Source organism: Triticum urartu, chromosome 7A (genome assembly GCF_056163025.1).
Source record: "Triticum urartu cultivar PI428250 chromosome 7A, HENAU_Tu73, whole genome shotgun sequence".
Lineage (NCBI taxonomy): Eukaryota > Viridiplantae > Streptophyta > Magnoliopsida > Poales > Poaceae > Triticum > Triticum urartu.
The window spans coordinates 175,218,697-175,240,021 of NC_141879.1; the positions used below are offsets into that span (position 1 = coordinate 175,218,697).

Genomic DNA, 21,325 nt, shown 5'->3' on the forward strand with positions numbered 1-21,325 from the left:
CTGCGCCCACCGCGCCGCTGCTCACCCCGCGGTGGCCCCTCGCCTTCGCGCGTGACCGCTCGCCGTAGCCGCTTTCGTCGCCCGCCGTTGCCTTCGCTGGTCGGCCGCGCCGCGCCCGGCTCCCAGCCGTGGCTGCGCGCGTGCCCAGCGGCCCCTTGTTGATTTGGGGGCTAATCCCCATTAGCCTAACCTCCCCCCCCCACTGCCACTGCCAAGCGGGCCCCGCCCAGAGAACAAAAAAAGAAAGAATTATAAGAATAATAAATAAAAATAAAAACATTAATTATTTAATTAATAAATTAATTAGCTTAATTAATTGTGTTTAATAAACCTAATTAATTAACTAACCTAACTAATCTGGTAATTAAACTAATTAATTTGGTTAATTAGTTAACACACAATGACATGCGGGACCCACACGTTACTTTGACCCAGTCACCGCCCTGTTTACTGCTGACGTCATGATGACGTCAGCAAACACTATTCTGGATAATGTTGAATTAAAATAATTAATTAAATCCTAAAAATGATTTAATTTTTTTATTATTAATATAAAATAAACCGTAACTTGGATGGAAAAACTTTGTACATGAAAGTTGCTCAGAACGATGAGACGAATCCAGATACGCAGCCCGTTCGTCCATCACACATCCCTAGCATAGCGAACATGCAACTTTCCCCCTCCAATTCATCTTTCTGAAAACGCGAAACCCCGGGAATATTTTCCCGGGTGTTTCCCCCCTTCATCGGTACCACCTCATACCGCGTTAGGGCACCCCTAACACCGCTACTTGTCAGGTCATGCTTCGTCATGCATTTGTTTGCATTATATTTATTGTTTCCCCCCCTCTTTTCTCGCTAGACACCGAGACCGATGCCGCTGCTACCCAGTACGACTATGGTGTTGACGACCCCTCTCTCTTGCCAGAGCAACCAGGCAAGCCCCCCATTGATCACCATATATCGCCTACTCTCCTCTATACTGCTTGCATTAGAGTAGTGTAGCATGTTACTGCTTTCCGTTAATCCTATCCTGATGCATAGCCTGTCATTGTTGCTACAACTGTTGATACCTTACCTGCAATCCTAAATGCTTAGTATAGGATGCTAGTTTATCATCAATGGCCATACATTCTTGTCCGTCTGCCATGCTATACTATCGGGCCGTGATCACTCGGGGGTTGATCACGGGTATATACCTATACTTTATACATGATACATGTGATGACTAAAGTCGGGTTGGCTCGAGGAGTACTCGCGAGTGATTCACGGATTGGGGGCTGAAAGGACCTTTGTGCCGACGGCCCTCTGGATGGATCTTTGTGGCGGAGCGACAGGGCAGGTTGAGACCACCTAGGAGAGAGGTGGGCCTGGCCCTGGTCGGCGTTCGCGGTTATTTCAAGATAACACGTTTAACGAGATCTTGGTATTTGATCTGAGTCTGGCCACTGGCCTATACGCACTAACCATCTACGCGGGGACAGTTATGGGCACTCGACGTCATGGTATCAGCCGAAGCCTTCGTGACGTCAGCGACTGAGCGGCGCGCGCCGGGTTGGACTGGAACGCCTGCTCTTGTATAAGGGAGGCTAGGTCTGCTCTCCGGCCGCCCTCGCAACATGCAGGTGTGCAATGGGCGATGGGCCCAGACCCCTGCGCCATAGGATTTAGACCAACCCTGCTGACCTCTCTGTTGTGCCAAGGTAGGGTTGTGACGTGTCGATCTTCCGAGGCCGGGCATGACCCAGGAAAGTGTGTCCGGCCAAATGGGATCGAGCGTGTTGGGAAATGTGGTGCACCCCTGCAGGGAAGTTAATCTATTCGAATAGCAGTGATCTTCGGTAACAGGACGACTTGGAGTTGTACCTTGACCTTATGACAACTAGAACCGGATACTTAATAAAACACACCCTTCCAAGTGCCAGATACAACCGGTGATCGCTCTCTCACAGGGCGACGAGGGGAGGATCATCAGTTAGGATTATGCTATGCGATGATACTTGGAGGACTTCAGTCTACTCTCTTCTACATGCTGCAAGACGGAGGCTGCCAGAAGCGTAGTCTTTGAAAGGACTAGCTACCCCCCTTATTCCGGCTTTCTGCAGTTTAGTCCACATATAATAGCCTTATTCCAGTTGATACCAATGCATACATATGTAGTGTAGCTCCTTGCTTGCGAGTACTTTGGATGAGTACTCACGGTTGCTTTCTCCCTCTTTTCCCTCCTTTTCTTTACCCGATTGCTGCGATCAGACGTTGGAGCCCAGGAGCCAGACGCCACCGTCGACGACGACTACTACTACTACTCGGGAGGTGCCTACTACTACGTGCAGCCCGCTGACGGCGGCCAGGAGTAGTTAGGAGGATCCCAGGCAGGAGGCCTGTGTCTCTTTCGATCTGCATCCCAGTTTATGCTAGCCTTCTTAAGGCAAACTTGTTTAACTTAAGTCTGTACTCAGATATTGTTGCTTCCACTGACTCATCTATGATCGAGCTCTTGTATTCAAGCCCTCGAAGCCCCTGGCTTGTAATATGATGCTTGTATGACTTATTTTATTTATAGAGTTGTGTTGTGATATCTTCACGTGAGTCCCTGATCTTGATCGTACACGTTTGCGTGTATGGTTAGTATACGATTGAATCGGGGGCGTCACATATATATATGCCAGCCCTTGATTTTTGAACAAGGGTCCAATGATGCCTGACTTGCACAGGTAAACTACTAGCAGCCTGATGCTTGGAGATGCATGCAGTAGGCTGGTGCTGTAACTTCAAAAAGTAACGGCACAGCGCGCATCATGCAGTAACTTTGAAAGTCCAAACACTAAGATAACAACTAGATCTGCAGGGTCTTAGTTAGGCAGCTAGCTACAGGTGGATAGATAGATCACATGCGATCGCGGTCTTGGCTGGCTGCTGCCATCTAGGCGCTAGGCGAAGCAGGCAATATGCATGGTGAGGGGAGGAGCAGCAGAGGCGGCAGCGGCCAGTGGGATTCGCGCGGGGCACCAGGCATGGCCGCCCCTCTGTCTGGTGGGAGACGTGGTGTGAGGAGGCTGGTGCTGATGGCGGCGGTGGCTGGAGATGGTGGCGCTGGTTGAGTGGTGGATGGAGGGGTGACGGAGGCGGCTCACCTCTCCTCGCCGCCGCCGGAGGAAGCGGGGGAGGGGAGGAAGCAGAATGGTGGCCACACGCCGTGCACCTGCGCGTCTACCAAATTGAACAGAAGAGAACGAACATCATCAGCCTTCCAAATCAAATCGAAATGAAAAGAGGAAGAGACCATGTCCTGCACTTGCTTGGTCTGCCAGCGCGTGGCTGCGGGAGCCGTGGCGGATCTGGACCTGCTCGATATGGTGGGTAGGTCGGAGCCGGGGTTGGGAGGCGGTTATGGTGAAGGAGAGCTCGCCGGCGGCGGTGCCTGGAAGGAGAAGGTGCCATGACCGTGGTGCCGCCCTAACCAAGGCCGTGACGAAGGGGGACGTCGGCGAGGTGCAGAGCCCGAAGGAGCAGCGAACGGTGAAGGATTCATGGCACAACGTTGCATCAAGTGCTCGGAACGGCGGCGGGGGCGTCGGCATCGGCGAGCGCGACGCGGAGCCGGTAGGGAAGGCGCTCGGAGGGGAAGACGAAGAGGACAAGAGCGCGACGCGGAGCCGGTAGGGGAGGCGCTCGGAGGGGAAGACGAAGACGATGAGAGCGCGTCGGTCGACGCCGGCGGGTGGTGAATCAGATCTAGGGATCGAGGGGGTAGCGGCGGGGGATCGGAGCTGGGGATCGAAGGGAGGGTTGGTGGGGCTGACGGCGGGGGATCGAATCTGGGAGGTCGAGGGGAGGGTGGGTGGCTGGGTTATGCTATTTGTTTTTTGGGAGAAGCTCGACCGTTGGATGAGTGCGAGATGGATGGCTCAGATTGCATTCAATTTGGTGATCCGCGTGAAGGTGGTTCCTCGCGTCTCATTGGCCCGTTGTTTCGCAATTGAATTCTCAAAAATTTAGACCTAAATCTATGATGTTTTTTTAAAACATAACAATGGCAAAGTTTGTCAAAATGATCTTGTATTTTGCATAAGTTTGCATCATGGAATGGCAAACAATATTGCCAAATAGAGCTTTCATTTTCTTTGCACAAAAAAATAATTTTTCATTTTCCGAGTGCATAAAATGGTTTTTTGTGAATAACCTACCAAATATTTGTTTCAAAATAGCACCACTCTATTTTTCAAAAATATTAGAACACTTTATGTAAAATTTCTTGTATTTGCCATATTTTCAAGATTCAACCACTATCTGAGGGAGGGAGAGGACGACACGAGATGGGCGGTGGTAGTCGGGCGCCGTCTGTGACGGCGGCGAGGAGATGGGGACGACCGGACGAGGGAGGATGAGTGCATCTTGAAATGGCAAACAACGTTGCCTAAGAAAGATTTAACTTTTTTTGGACGAAAAATTCATTTTCCATTTTTCGAGTGCCAAAAATGAGTTCTTTTGTGAAGTACCTACCATGTATTTGTTGCAAAATTTGACAAAATCAATTTTATAAAATACTAGGTCATATTTAATGCACAATTAACCAAATGGTTGGGTGTCCAAAGCTTTGATCCACCTCTCGTGAAAAAGACAAATTTATGTTGATTCAGTAGGAAACTGATCAAATTTGAACTGCTGCTGCCTCATAGTTTGCTCTTTATTTTTCCCAAAAATCATTTCTAGGTACTTAAGTATCTATTTAATCACACCAAAAAAATTCCAAGATTCAACCACTAGCTAGGAACGGTCATTCCCGCCGTTTTCACCGCATTTTGAAACATGCATACAAATTTAAAAAAAATGGAAAACATCTGCATTGTGTCATTATATGTGACCAAGTTACCAGGAAAAATAATATGTGTAAAGCCAAATGTGTGAAGATTCATGGCTTCCAACCCAAATGCTCAATCTTATGGCCACATTCATGGCATAGTTGTTTCAAATGATCTAATATTGTGCACACGGGTGCACGTTGGAATGGAAAACAATGTTGCCTAAGGAAGTTTTCATTTCCTTTGGACAAAAAAATCATTTTCCATTTTTTGAGTGCCCAAAATGAGGGTTTTTTGTGAAGAACCTACCAAATAATTGTTGCAAAATTGGACAAAATCAATTTTCTAAAATACTAGGCCATATTTAATGCACAATTGACCAAATGGTTGGGTGTAAAAAGTTTTTACCACCTCTGGTGAAAAAGACAAATTTCCGCCGTTTCAGCTGAAAGCGGGTCAAATTTGAACTGCGGATGCCTCATAGTTTGCTATTTATTTTTCCCAAAAATCATTTCTAGGTACAAAAGTATTTATTTAATCAGAGAAACACCAAAAAAATTCCAAGATTCAACCACTAGCTAGGAACGGTCATTCCCGCCATTTTGACCTCATTTTGAAATGGGCATAAAAAATTCAAAAAAAATCAAAAAATTGGGAAACCTTCTCATTGTGTCATTACATGTGACCAAGTCACCGAAAAACTAATAAACTTGTAATACGGCCATTATTTTAAAAAAATGTTCTCACAAATGAGCTATCATGCATGAAGATTCATGGCTTTCAAACCAAATGATCAATCATATGGCCACATTCATGGCATAGTTTGTTCAAATGATCTCATATTGTGCATAAGGGTGCATCTTGGAATTCCAAACAATGTTTTCTAAGGGAGTTTTCATTTTCTTTGCATGGAAAATTCATTTTCCATTTTCCGAGTGCCCAAAATGAGGTTTTTTTGTGAAGGAACTACCAAATAATTGTTGTAAAGATGTACCAAATCAATTTTCTGAAATACTAGGATAGATTTAATGCACAATTGACCAAATGGTTGGGTGTCAAAAGTCTTGATCCACCTCTGGTGAAAAAGACAAATTTTCGCCGATTCAGTAGGAAGCGAGTGAAATTTGAACTGTAGCTGCCTCATAGTTTGCTCTTAATTTTTTCCAAAAATCATTTCTAGGTACATAACTATATATTTAATCAGAGAAACACCAAAAGGTTTCCAAGATTCAACAACTAGCTAGGAACGGTCAAGCCCGCCGTTTTGACCACATTTTGAAACGGACATAAAAAATTCAAAAAAAATCAAAAAATTGTAAAACCTTCGCATTGTGTCATAATATGTGACCAATTTTCAGGAAAAATAATAAACTTGTAATACAGAAATTATTTTTAAAAAGTGTTCTAAAAAATGAGCTGTCACGCGTGAAGATTCATGGCTTTCAAGCCAAATGATCAATCATATGGCCATATTTATGGCATAGTTTGTTCAAATGATCTCATATTGTGCACAAGGGTGCATCTTGGAATTCCAAACAATGTTGCCTAAGGGATTTTTTATTTTCTTTGCACGGAAAATTCATTTTCCATTTTTCAAGTGCCCCAAATGAGGTTTTTTGTGAAGGAACTGCCAAATAATTGTTGTAAAAATGGGCCGAATCAATTTTATAAAATACTAGGCCATGTTTAACGCATAATTGACAAAATGGTTGGGTGTAAAAAAAATTATCCACCTCTGGTGAGAAAGACAAATTTCCGCCGATTCAGTAGGAAGTGGGTCAAATTTGAACTGCAGCTGCCTTATAGTTTGCTCTTTATTTTTTTCAAAAATCATTTCTAGGTACATAAGTATCTATTTAAGCATAAATACATGGTTTGGTGGTGATATGTTGAGGTTTGGACGGTGGCCAGGGCTCCAACTCCAAAGAGCGTAGTCTCGCGTGCCCGCCGCGTGGTCACCGCATGACCGTGGCGTTGCCATGCGTTCTGGGAAGCCTAGGCATGTCTAGTAGGTTTGGCACTCCCCAGGTAGATTCTTGGAAGAAAATAACAACAGAAGAATCTCACTAGGAGACCGAACTATGCTCAAACATGAATTAGCAGCCAAGTGTTTGATTAGCGTTACGAGAAATTCACAAGGCTAATGGGCCTGAGTTTTAGCCGAGGATGATCATCTACTAAGGACACTATCTTGGAAAATTTGCAGCTCAAATGGAGGAGCCTAGGTGTCACTTACTTTGCAACATACCACACTGGACAGAAATATGAATGTTGAAGCCACACTTACATGTATTGTTAGATGGGGCTCAAATTTTGTGGAGAGCAATGATTTGGGAATATAGAATATGTGGCAAAAATTCAGCTCATTAGGATATGCCTAGCTAGTACTTCCTTCATAACAGTTTGAGTTGAACAAAAACTTTGGAAATTTGCCGAGGAAGATTTACCAGGCAAATGGAGTTGAATATTTTCATGAGGCAGTGATTTGGATAGTAAAGAATGCCCAATTTTGTGGGGAACTTTGGGAATGAGAGAAATATAGGTTGCTTCACAACCTAGTGCAAAAATTGACACATGGACATGACACATAGGCAAAACTGATGAGGTGGCGCCTAGTCATAGCAATAAGTACAAATGCATCCACGTTCACAACCTCATGACCATTTATATTGGTCGTAATCAGGTAAAAATAAGGTCATTGGCCACTCTTGTCTGCTTTGTAACCATTTGGTGTAAGCAATTTCAGGGTTTGAGCCCTTCCAAGCGAAATGGTCGTGAATTTACGACCAATTCAGCTGGGGTCACTAAGAGAAGGTCATAAGTTGACATATTTCTTGTAGTGTCTCTCAGTCTATCCATCTGTCTGCAGGTGAAAAGCTGTACTGAACTCCAGCCTTGTTCCCAAAGTCTGGTGCAGTTGGTGCCAAAACTTTGAAGTAAACTGTGTTCCTCTGTCTGATACGATGGTCCTCGGAACTCCATGCAGACATACGATCCTGTTCATGTATATCTTGGCCAACTTTGCACTTGTATATGTGGTTTTCACTGGGATAAAGTGAGCTACTTTGGTTAAGCAGTCCACTACTACCCAGATAGAATCATATCCTAATCGGGTCCTGGGTAATCCGGTAATAAAGTCCATGCCAAGCTTATCCCACTTCCATTCGGGTATCGGCATAGGCTGCAGTAATCCTGCTGGCTTCTGATGTTCTGCCTTCACTCTCTGTTATACATCACATACGGCTACATACTCGGCAATATCCTTCTTCATTCCAGTCCACCAGAAACGCTCCTTCAAATCCAAATACATCTTGGTGTTTCCAGGGTGTATCGAGTATGGTGAGTCATGAGCTTCCTGTAATATCAACTTCCCGATCTCGACATTATTGGGCACAAATACACGGTCCTCAAACCACAAGGTGTCGTGCTCATTCTCACGAAAACCTTTGGCTTTGCCTTCACTCATCTTCTCCTTTATCTCGACAATTTCTTTGTCATCCTTCTGGGCTTCTCGAATCTTTCCCTACAAGGTCGACTGAACTTCCATGGTTGTAACGAAACCTCTAGGAACAATCTCTAAACGTAGCTCCCTGAAATCTTCTGCTAACTCCCTTGGCAAACCTCCTGTTACTAAGGTATTGGCATAACTCTTCCGGCTCAAAGCGTCTGCTATGACATTGGCCTTGCCTGGATGATAGTGCAACTTCATATCGTAATGCTTTATAAGCTCCAACCATCTCCTTTGCCTGAGGTTCAACTCCTTCTGCGTGAAAATGTACTTCAAACTCTTATGATCTGTGTATACATCACAATGGTTCCCAATAACAAAATGTCTCCAGGTCTTGAGTGCATGCACTACGGCTGCAAACTCCAAGTCATGTGTGGCATAATTCAACTCATGCGGTCGAAGTTGTCATGAGGCATATGAAAAAACTCTTTCGTCTTGCATAAGTACTCCTCCAAGTCCTAAGCGAGAGGCGTCGCAATACACCTGGAAATCCTTGCGTATATATGGCAGAATCAGCACTGGGCTGTAGTCAAACGTTTCTTTAACTCCTGGAAACTTGCTTCACATTCCTTAGTCTAATGGAACTTGGTGTCCTTCTTCAACAACGTCGCCATAGGCTTTGCAATCTTAGAGAAAATTTCAATGAATCTCCGATAGTATCCCGCGAGTCCAAGAAAACTACGGATCTCTCCAACTGAGGTGGGTGCCAACCACTCGGTGACCGACTGAACTTTGGTGGGGTCCACTGCTATACCTCCTCCTGATATAACGTGTCCAAGAAATCCAAGTTCCTTCAACCAAAACTCACATTTGCTGAATTTGGCATATAACTGATGTTCCCTGAGTTTCTCGAGAACTAAACGCAAATGCTCCTTATGTTCCTCTTCATCCTTTGAGTATACTAAAATATCATCAATGAACACCACGACAAACTTATTCAAGAACTCCATGAACACCTTATTCATCATACTCATGAAATAGGCTGGGGCGTTAGTCAATCCAAATGACATAACCGTATACTCATAAAGCCCATACCTTGTGGTAAAAGCTGTCTTAGGTATATCCTTTTCTCGAATCTTCAGCTGGTGGTAACCTGATCACAGGTCGATCTTTGAAAACACTTTAGCTCTTTGCAGCTGGTCAAACAGATCATTGATCATCGGCAGTGGGTACTTGTTCTTGATTGTCACTTCATTCAATGTTTGATAATCAACAACCATTCTCAAAGACTTATCCTTCTTCTCAACCAATAGCACTAGGGCTCCCCATGGTGATGAACTCCGTCAGATGTAACCTTTCTCCAATAACTCCTTAACCTGTTTCTTGATCTCCTCCAGATCATTCGCGGGCATACGGTATGGTCTCTTTGATATAGGCCCGGTGCCTGGCAACAGCTCTATCAAAAACTCGATGTATCGATCTGGCGGCATTCCTGGTAACTCCTCTGGAAATACATCTGGGTAATCCTTCACAATAGGCACTTCCTCCTGAACAAACTCCCGTGAGAGAATGTACTTGGGTTCTCCACTACTAGGGAAAAGCTTAGCAGCAACGCGGGTTTTAGGCCTATCAGTAGCGTGGGGCGATGCGCTACTGATAAGGCGCTACAACTAACGTATAGCAGTAGCGTGCCTCCGCCCACGCTACTGCTAAATCGACTTAGTAGTAGCGACTTCCCGGAGGAGCGCTACTGGTAATTAGTAGTAGTGCTTCTCCTTGCCCGCGCTGCTACTATTATTTCATATTTTGTTTCTTTTTTATTTCATGTTGTATTCGTACACCTTTACACAAGATTTCATACAACAGGAATTTAGAAATTGTTTTTACATCATAATGAGTTATTACATTAAGGGGTGAAAGAACCGTGGACTAGTTTCAAGTGGATGGACATCCACTTGAAACTAATCTGCGGTTCTTTTACCCAATGATATAATAAATATCATCATCATCATATCATTAACAACTTATCATCATAATACATCATTGTCATATAACACCTCCTCAAGATCATCGTTTTCATCAATGAGACATCACATAGCAAATTGGTCACTAGTCGTAATCACAAGTACTCCTCTCATCAACTCTAACACATTGTATCACATAATAAACATATTGTACCTCATAGGACCTACTATATTCTCTTAGGACCTACTATATTCTCTAAGGTAAAATAGCAAAAAACAAGATAGCCCCTGACTCTCCATTATGGAGAATGGAGATTATCCTGTCTCCAATTCTTGCCTTTCGCTTAATGTTACTTCCAAGAACCTCCTTGCGAATGTCCAAACATTTTTTCCATTCTTTGATTAGCATGTGTTCACCGGTTTTAGAAATCTAATATGCATAGGTGAGCTCCTTAGATTGACCTGGCTGTCTGTTCAGAACTGCAAGGCGACCATTCTGATACATCAGATGAGGCACACAATCCATCGGGATTTTCTGTTGAGAAACATAGTAATAACTTCGTAGTTAGCAATGATGTACTAGTTTTAGAAGTATGCAAAAGATGCACTGATGTCGTAATAGTAAAAAATCTTACCAGGGTATCTCCATAGAAGTTACCGTGGTTCAACACGTGCACTAGTGGCACGTATTCACCATAATTTGGAGGAGTTCAATAATAGGTATTGTAATTCTCAAGATAAGTACAATAAGCAATCAGATGACTTTTCTCCTTGTAAGTTAATTCGGAGCCATCAGTGTAGTGGGTTTTGTCTACCATCTTATGCACATTCTTTGAAGATTCAAAATAAGTTGTCAATGGAAATAAGCTGTCAACTATTTTGAAATAAACAATATAAATTAGTTAATAACTATGTTTGAGAAACTCACATTGCAGTAGAATCGGAAGCATATCAACAAGGACCCAAATGTCCATATTGTCTTGCTCGATGTCAGGATCACCAAGATCCATGGTGACAATCATACCCTCATAAAAACCATACATTTTGCAAAGTGCTTCTCAATTTTGGCAACCAAAATGGGTTACACTCTGAGAATTATACAGATTTACTTCAAAATCGATATCATGATGGGTCCTTAGGTGTATTTTCTTTGTTTGAAAATTTTCATGGTCTTCAAAACCCATCCTCTCCAAGACATAGCGTCTTGCATGGCATGGGATAAGCTAGTCGAATTCTAAAAGATGAAAATTAGACGTTGAAATAGTTGAAGTCATTCTTAATTACGAAAAAAAACACTTGTAAGTTGTTGTGTACCGTTTCAACATCGAATGTCTCCTCGAGCTTAATGCTGAAGCGCCGATCTTCGTCCAGCTCAACGAACCTGTCGCACATACCTCGATCGTCGTGGCACCAGCTGCACTCCCCCGGGAGACTGTCGTCGTCCGAGTACGACATTTTCTACGTTCATAATTCAAAGATTAAACTTGTACAATTAAATATATGTACTAAAAAACCTAAATTAGATCATTATTTTTCGAGAAAATCCAGGCCACTCGATATTTCCTACATATTGTAGCACAAGTCATGCCAGAATTCACGGAAAAATCCGGCATGACCTTTGCTAAAAAAGGACATATCGAGTGCCTGAAATTTGCCGGAACGGACATTAATCAACACCCCGGCAAAACATAGGCCACTCGGAGGTGTAAACTGAACATGAACGGCCACTTGGGCAACCACATATCCTATTTGAGCAACACAAGATATACATGGATATTTGGCTGGTCTCACCTCGATGTCGGAGGGGGTCGGTGACGGGGACGACGGCGGGGATGATGGAGGGGCTCCTTGATTTCTGCAAAAGCAAAAACCGTATAAGTTATCACTAATACATCCCGAATAATTGCTTAAACTAAAAAATAACAACAAATATGACATGTTCAACTATTTTTATTAATTCAACTAGTTCTTACTAAATATAAACTTACTATAAATAGAAAAAAACTAGTTCTTTCTAAAAATAAAGTAGTTCAACTAGTTATATTAATTATCTTACTAAAAATACATTAGTTCTATTAATTCAACTAGTTCAACTAGTTTATTAATTTACTTACTAAACAGTTCAACTACAACTAAACTAGTTCAACTAGTTTATCAATTTACTTACTAATTATTTTAAATACTTACTAAAAACAGTAAAAATAAACTACATTATACAATAGTTAACTAGTACCATCACTACTACTAATTAACATCTACTACTGCTAAAAATCATTATCTATGAACCCTAAATTGACATCTACTACTACTACTAAAAAACATCTAGTACTAACTAAGCAGGGAGAACGAGGGTGGGGGAGGGGTGGGGGCTTATAGAGAGGGGAGAGACGGTGGCGGGGAGGTGCTCGGCGACGGAGAGGTAGGGGCCGCGAGGGCGGGCTCGGGATCGGGATGCAGCGGCGGGGTTGGGGGATGCGGCGGCGACGGTGAGGTCGAGAGCGGCGATGAGGTCGAGAGCGGAGGGGGTGGGGGAGGCGGCGGCGACGGTGAGGTCGAGAGCGGCGACGGTGAGGTTGACGGCGGCCTCGGGCGGCGGCGGCGAGGGCAGGCTCGGGCTCGGGCGGCGGCAACAGACGATTAGGGGAACAGTGGGGGGAGGAGGACTTAGCGAAATTTTGAGCGGGCAGGTGGTTAAGTCGAACTAGCAGTAGCACACTTCAGGAAACGCGTTATAGCTAAAGTAGCTATAGCGCGTTTTCAGGAAAAACGCTACTGCTAAGTCTAAGCACACATCAAAAATATAGGTTCGTCATCATTGATCTTTTTGTGTAGAATGTAAATAGTCAACATATTTAAGGTGGTAAACACCTTGTTCGCTTAGCAGTACGAGACTAAACTTAATTAGGTGCAACACTTAGCAACAGCGAGTTTTGCAGAAACACGCTGCTACTAAGTACTTTAGCAGCAGTGCGTCCAGGGAAGGGCGCTACTACTATATCTAGCCTGGGGGCAAATCCGTGGCAATTATAGTAGTAGCGCTTGTTTCACCTAGAGCGCTATTGCTATCTAGTTATTAGTAGCGCGGTTCCTTTAAGCTCGCTACTGCTAGTTAGCAGTAGCGCCTGTTTTTAAACCACGCTGCTGCTAAGATTCTGTGTATAACGTTTTCCCTAGTAGTGTCTCCTTGGCGCATGCCTGGATACATACTTGATCCTTTTCCCTCCGGGGTGGTAAGCAGAATTGACTTACTGGTGCAATCGATGTTTCCTCCATACATCAACAGCCAATCCATTCCTAGTATCACATCCAATCCTTGCGACTCCAAAATTATCAAGTCAGAGGGGAAAACATGGCTACCTATGGTTAATGGCATCTAAAAACATCCACTGCTTGTCATATACTCGGCTCCGGGTGAGCTTACTAGCATAGGTGTCTTAAGAACTTTAGTGGGCAACTTATATTTATCCACAAATCCCCTTGATATCTATGAATGTGATGCACCAGTACCAAAAAGAACGATTGCAGTAAACGACTTAACTAAAAACTTACCGATAATTGCATCTGGTTGCTCTTCAACCTCCTCCACGTTCACGTGGTTCACTTGTCCTTTGTTAAATGGATTGGGCTTCTTCCCAGAGCTCCCATTACCATTTCCATTCTTCGCTTCAGGGCACTCAGTGGCATAGTGTCCAGTCTTCCCGCACTTGAAACAAGTAACGTGGCTTAGGTCCCTCTTGGCGGGTGTGGCTGGATTGGAACGGTTCTGATTGCTGCTTGCTCCATTCCCATTCCCATTCTTTGGGCCATTATGATTATGAGAACTTCCTCCATTGTAAGTGTGGCTTCCATGGTTATGGGTAAGTCCTCCCGAGTTCGGGGTAAAGCGAGGCTTCTGCTGAGCTCCTGAACTGTACTTCCCTTGTCCATATTTCCTCTTGTCGCTCTCTATCTGCCGCCGCTTCCCTTCGATCATGAGAGCTTTATCTACTAACTCCTGGTAGTTGTTAAATGTTGCCACCATTAACTGCATACTCATCTCATCATTCAGCCCTTCCATAAACTTCTCCTGCTTCGCGGCATCTGTGGCCACATCATCTGGAGCATAGCGGGATAACTTACTAAACTCCGCGTACTGGCCTACAATACGGTTCCCTTGGCATAAGTTGCGAAACTCACACTTCTTCATGCTCATAGCTCCAGTGGATACGTGGGCGGTGCCGAATGCTTGCTGAAACTGCTCCCAAGTGACATTGGCTATAGGAAAAGTGGTTGTGTAATTCTCCCACCATGCGGATGCGGGACCATCCAATTGGTGTGCGGCAAAAAATGCACCTTCTCAGCATCTGTGCAACCTGCGGTGGTCAATTCTCTTCCAATCCTGTGCAGCCAATCATCAGCAACTATTGGCTCGGTGCTACTGGAAAACACCGGCGGCTGCAGCCTCAGAAAACGGGCTAAGTTATCAACTGGTGGTGGTGGCGGTGGGTTGTTGTTGTTGTTGCCTTGGTTCTGAACTAACAACTGCATCAAGGCATTCTGTTGATGGATCAACTGAGTGAGCTCCGGTGGGAAAGCAAAACCGGGGTCACATCTCGGAGGCATCTGATGGGTTTAGGGGGAAGATATTAGAATAGAATGAGGTCTAGTGAGAAAACACTACCCATATGCACATGAGACAAACACAATCATATCATATCACTCAATCAATCAAGCAAGGGCATACAATCGGTCTAACTATCGTTACAGTGCTCGGACTACTAATATTTACATGGGGGGTGTACTACTAATAGTATGGTGGTCTACTAGAAATTTTGATCGGTGGAAGACTCCATGATATCCGCTCCATCTTCGTCTTCATAGTCATCATCACTACTATCCGGGTCAGAGTCGGTGTCGTCGATGATGATGTAGTCTTTAGGACGAATCTCCTTGGGTTCATCGTCTTCTCCTCCTGGCGCGTGGTCTCTCATAAAAACTCCTAGCTTCCTGGTCATGTCGTCATTCCTCTCCACGAGTATCATCATTTCCTCCTCATATCCATCGCGTGTAGACTTAAGCTCCTCTTCTAGCTCCGTGATCCTGATCATCGCCTTCTTCAAATCTATCATGCTTGCGCACATCTAGTTCTCCTGGCGACGAATGTGATGATTTAATTCCTGTATGAATGCTGCAATGGACCTGTCCTTCCTGGTGTTGATCATCTCCCATTGCTCATCTCGGCGCCCACATATCTGGTAGATAGTGTCCTTAAGCTCCTTGTGGTAAACTTCTCCGATGCGTCCTATAGCAATGTGGGCTGCCATACTCTTGCCTAGACTCCAGGTGGGTGCATCAAAGGAAAACTCTATGTGTTTAGTGACTGGTGTGAACGTCCTTCCTGGAACTTGAACTTGAATCATCCAGCGCTCCTCTTCTGGTAAAGTGGCGGTATAGGTCCCGCTGAAGCTTGGTATTCCAATGTTCAGGTACTTAGTGACTTCCTTCAAGTGTCGTCCAAAAGGTGTGTCTTCATCCGGTTGTGCAAACTTGTTCCTCGAGTCCGCCATCCTAAAGAGTAGAAAATGGAGAGGAGTCAAAAATAAGTAGAGAAGAGTGGCCTATGGCTTTTCTTAGTGGTCGTGTCCTACATTCAGCGTGTGCTCTGATACCATCTTGTAGCGACCCGACCTCAAACGGTCAAGTCTCTGTGCTTCAGTGTCATCCCTGGATCGGTAATGCTGACACACACAGTACTCGAAGGATTTATAACAGAGTGGAAATCACACACTTATTATATCGTATGTCTCAATAGAGAACTTATTACAATAAATGTGGCCTAAGGCCATCTAATACGATAACAACGGAAGGCTTGGAAGATAAAGTGAGTCCATCAACTCCAACGGCATAGCTGAGTGCATGACAAACGACCTATCACATCTTACTCCTTGTTTGAAAAGCCTGCAACATTATACGTTGCAGCCCCAAAACGGGTCAGCACATGGATATGTTGGCAATGTAACACAGGAGAGTAATGAACAGATAAATCCTATCACTACATGCATATATGGCTTGTGGAGGCTGTATGGTTAACATGTTTTGCGAAAAGCCAATTTTTCCCTACAACAAAGGAATATAATTTTTTTAACTATCCAGGTAGTTGAACAGTATTGAGAAGGTTCCTCCAACTCAATCCCAATTAAAGTAATTATCAACCCAACAAAGTTTATTTAGAGTGATGAGATCCATATGATAATCCAAGAACCAGATACTCAAGATGTCCATAACCGGGGACACGACTAACCATGATTAGTTTATACACTCTGCAGAGGTTTGCACACTTTTCCCCATAAGACTCGATCTCCTTCGTTGGATTTCTCGCACTACATGGTGTTTGAGAAACGGATGACCGAGACACAATCTTTCAGAAGCATTTGCTCTCTACTCCGGGCGGACTGGTACACCTACAATCCCCTACATCTGCTAGTCCACCTCTTCAAGAGCACATGCAACTTACTCAACTATGCCAGAGCCCATAATGGCTTGTGGTTGCACACGGAAGTTTCTAGCATGAATAGTCTTATGATCCCTTTGAGCTTGGGTGGCGGACCGTAGGATGATCACATGGGTACTTCAGGATATCCTAAGACAACACTGGATTCTCCAGGTGCCCACAAGCAATCCACCCAGATGTGTATTAAAGTTGTCACCTTAAGTTGAACCATTAATTAACAACTCACATCTGTCATGGATACACTCAAACCCAAACCACGTCTACGAGCATAGCATGGCAATATAAGCATAACGTAGAAGTAACTCCCATGGGTTTGATAATAAAACAGGTAATAGGTTCTACCTCATCATCTACTTCCCAGACCCACATGTTAAGAGATCCTACCCATGCAATGTGTGAAGGTTGAAACTAATGCATAAAACTGGTTGATAAAGGGGTATGATCAAAGTGTTACTTGCCTTGCTAACGATCTGCAAATCCTAAAGACTCGTAGTAGCACACTTCGCACTCTGGGTGTTCTATTGTAAACAAACAATAGCATACATAAGCACTCAAGCAAGGATGCACGAGTAAATCTCAAATAAGAAGATCTAGCCAGAAAGTCAACTGAAGAACTCCGGTTTGCAAAAAGAATCAAATCAAACGGAGCAACGAAACTCAAGCAGCGAAAGAAACAAGATCCGATTACTAATCTGGACTAAAATCAAATTTTACAGTAAAGAGGGCTTCGAGACGAAGATCCAGGCGCTTGAATCGCCTGATTCCGATAAACGAGCGAAAAGATAAACTAAAACTAAGATCAGGGCAGAAATCGCGATCGAAAATAATCGCGGAAAACCCTGGAAAAAGAAAAACTGACGAACAGGCTAACGAACGAACGTTCACTGTCTGCGACTAACGGATGAACGGCGTCCGTTGAAACGAACGTACGAATGAACGTCCGCAAAATAAACAAATTGAAGGAAAAACCGATCTAATAGAAAAGAAACGAGATCTAGGGTTTCGAAAGAAAACCGGCGGCGGCGGACGGCGGTGCGGCGGCGGCGCGGCTCCGGCGGGTCGGGCGCGGGGCGGCAAGGCGGCGCGGCGGCGAGCTAGGCGGCGGCGGCGGCGAGCGGGGTCGGCGGCGGCGCGGCGGGCGGCGGCGCGCGGCGCTAGGGTTTCGGGGGCTGGGGCGACTTGGGCCTCGGGCCTCGGGGGCGCGGCTTATAAAGCCCCGGGCTAAGTGTCCTAGCTGGACATGGCCCGGTAAGTCGGTTCGCACCTTTTTTTAAAAAAATATTCCGACGCGTAGAAAAACGATTAAAAGGAATACTAAACAGACTCCAAAATTCCTAAAATAAACTTTCCCCGTCCTCTAAAAATATAGCGGGCAAAGTGAACATATATTTGGGCCTCTAAAGCAACTTTGAAAAATGCTTTTTTTTTCCTAATCCAAATAAAATAGCGATAAAACCCCAAATAAGAATACAAATATATTTTAATATTTTTCCTCAAACATTTCATTTATTTTGGAGAAGTCATATTATCTCCTCTCATTTGATTTTAATATGAAATATTTTCGGGGAGAAAAATAATTAAAACCAAAGTGATCCTGGTTTCAATATTTGAGAAAAGTTCAAATATGAGAACTAAGAAAATCCCCAACTCTCTCCGAGGGTCCTTGAGTTGCTTAGGATTTCGAGGATCACAAAACGAAATGCAATAAAATATGATATGCATGAATGACCTATGTATAACATTCCAAATTGAAAATTTGGGATGTTACAAACCTATCCCCCCTTAAGATGAATCTCGCCCTCGAGATTTGGGTTGGCTAGAAAATAGGTATGGGTGGTCTTTGCGTAGATCATCCTCTCTTTCCCAAGTGGCTTCGTCCTCGGTATGGTGGCTCCACTGAACTTTGCAAAACTTGATAACCTTGCTGCGGGTAACTCGACTGGCAAATTCAAGAATCCTGACTGGTTTCTCCTCATATGTCAAATCACTGTCTAACTGATTGCTTCCATGGGCATTGTATCTCTTAGAGGAATATCGGCCATCTCAGCATGGCACTTCTTCAACTGGGAAACGTGAAACACATCGTGAACTCCTGATAGTCCTTCAGGTAACTCCAACTTGTAGGCAACCTCTCCCATGTGTTCTAAAACACGGTACGGTCCTACAAATCTCGGGGCTAATTTTCCCTTAACTCCGAAACGCTTAACTCCTCGCAGAGGTGACACTCGCAGATATGCTCTGTCTCCGATTTCATAGACTACCTCCTTGCGTTTCGAGTCTGCATAACTCTTCTGTCTGGACTGAGCTACCTTCAGTCTATCTCAAATCAGGTTAACCTTCTCCTCGGACTCCTTAATCAAATCCGGTCCAAACAACTGGCGGTCTCCAACTTCATTCCACATCAACGGTGTTCGACATCTTCTTCCGTACAGGGCTTCAAACGGTGCCATCTTCAAACTGGCCTGGTAGCTGTTCTTGTATGAGAACTCCGCGTAGGGTAAATTATCATCCCAACTAGACCCATAATCTAGTGCACAAACTCTCAACATGTACTCCAGAATCTGATTGACTCTCTCAGTCTGTCCATCTGTCTGCGGATGAAAAGCTGTACTGAACTCCAGCTTGGTTCCCAACGTCTGGTGCAGTTGGTGCCAAAACTTTGAAGTAAACTGTGTTCCTCTGTCTGATACGATGGTCCTCGGAACTCCATGCAGACATATGATCCTGGTCATGTATATCTTGGCCAACTTCGCACTTGTATATGTGGTTTTCACTAGGATAAATTGAGCTACTTTGGTCAAGCGGTCCACTACTACCCAGATAGAATCATATCCTGATCGGGTCCTGGGTAATCCGGTGATAAAGTCCATGCCAAGCTTATCCCACTTCCATTCGGGTATCGGCATAGGCTGTAATAATCCTGCTTGCTTTTGATGTTCTGCCTTCACTCTCTAACATACATCACATATGACTACATACTCGGCAATATCCTTCTTCATTCTAATCCACCAGAAACGCTCCTTCAAATCCAAATACATCTTGGTGTTTCCAGGGTGTATCGAGTATGGTGAGTCACGAGCTTCCTGTAATATCAACTTCCCGATCTCGACATTATTGGGCACAAATACACGGTCCTCAAACCACAAGGTGTCGTGCTCATCCTCAGAAAACCTTTGGCTTTGCCTTCACTCATCTTCTCTATTCATAAGAGATGTGTGTGGACCATGTTCATCAAATTCACATCCAGTTTGACACAGTCTACTCTTATTTACAAGAGATTGTAGCGACTGTGAAAGCAAGCCAAAGAGATAGTTGAGATCTCCCCTATATATGCATACACTAGTACATCACCGGTGTGTTGCTACATGAGCTTCATTGTAAACAAATGAATCAAAAAAATCATTAAGGTCTCGAAGGTCAAGGCTCATTTCTTCCTCATACATTTGAGCATGTTTGGACATCATCGGGTGCCCATTGGGCTCCCCAAAACTCAATTGTCTGGCTTCCACAAATTCAGCCCATATGTGGGGGAGAAATATGCTTGTCCAGACTATTAACCCTGTTATCCCCAGCGCGCACCCTAACACAAAAAACTCCACCCCCACGACGTACCCTTCTCTTTTTCTACCGGACCCTACACTTCCTGCTCGGTTTCCCGCCGAAGCGGATCATTTCTCGCTGGAGCCCTCTCTTTTAAAGCCGGATGACGCCCACCCCACCTTTGCCATGTAGACCTCCCTCCTTTAAAACTGGATGACGCCAACTGTTCCGCACTCTGCCCTTATCCTTTCCCCCGTGTTCGTGCTGATCCACCAACGCCATTAATGGAGAGGAGGCATGCACCTTCCGTTATGCCCCCAAGCCAAGAAGGCAGACCCGATGTCTTCTGAGCCATTGCCACATTGTAACATACATTTGAATGTCGTGTATTACCACGAAATAAAAATATGATATCCGATGTTGGGCATGCAATTGATACGACACCTATCCATTATTAACTCTTGAAGCAGTCAACCAATGCATTTACTGTTCTAACCAAAAAAAGTTTTGTTATTAACACTTGAAGAAATCAAGCAATGTATTTACCTTTCTATGCAAACAAAATAGTTGTATGACTTGATGAAAAAAATATGACCCGCTCGCTCATGTAATTTGTTGTAAAACCATCACTGATGAATGCAATTTAAATTATCCTGCTCAGTTAGTTGTAACTAAGCAGATCAACCCAAACTTCCATCATGCTCACTCTCAACCCTCACTCTTATCATAAAATTCATCAACTCATATTCTAAATGAGCGAGTAATCGACGCCGCCATGGTAGGCTAGGGGCAACAGACAAGGGCGGCAACTGCCTTCCCATCTTAGTGCTATGGACCCCCCCCCCTCTTCAAATTATTCACGTAAATTTTATTAATCCACTCCCATACATTTGAAAGATGTATGTTCTCGCATATTTTAACTATGTGATGCAAGCGTAGTTACATAGGAATGCTAATTTATCCCTCAATACTCAAATTCCATCAAGATGCACTTTCACCAATCTTCTCACATGAAACATATTATATTACTACAAATTCTTGCGGACACTGAGTGAAATTGGTTTCAAAAAACGAGTGAAAT

At 44.1% G+C, this 21,325-nt stretch overlaps 1 protein-coding gene and 1 pseudogene across 1 annotated transcript; both read right to left on the bottom strand.

Annotated features, from left to right (window-relative positions):
* Window positions 1-21,325, bottom strand: part of LOC125518588 (anthranilate O-methyltransferase 1-like) — a 97,740-nt pseudogene that overhangs the window by 61,469 nt on the left and 14,946 nt on the right.
* LOC147958848 (uncharacterized) lies at window positions 2,597-3,815 on the bottom strand. Its single transcript, XM_087535912.1, has 2 exons — window positions 3,300-3,815; window positions 2,597-3,210 (listed from the first exon to the last, which is right to left on the bottom strand). Exons 1-2 carry the CDS (start codon window positions 3,579-3,581, stop codon window positions 2,869-2,871), a joined length of 624 nt encoding a protein of 207 aa, XP_087392038.1. The 5' UTR covers window positions 3,582-3,815; the 3' UTR covers window positions 2,597-2,868.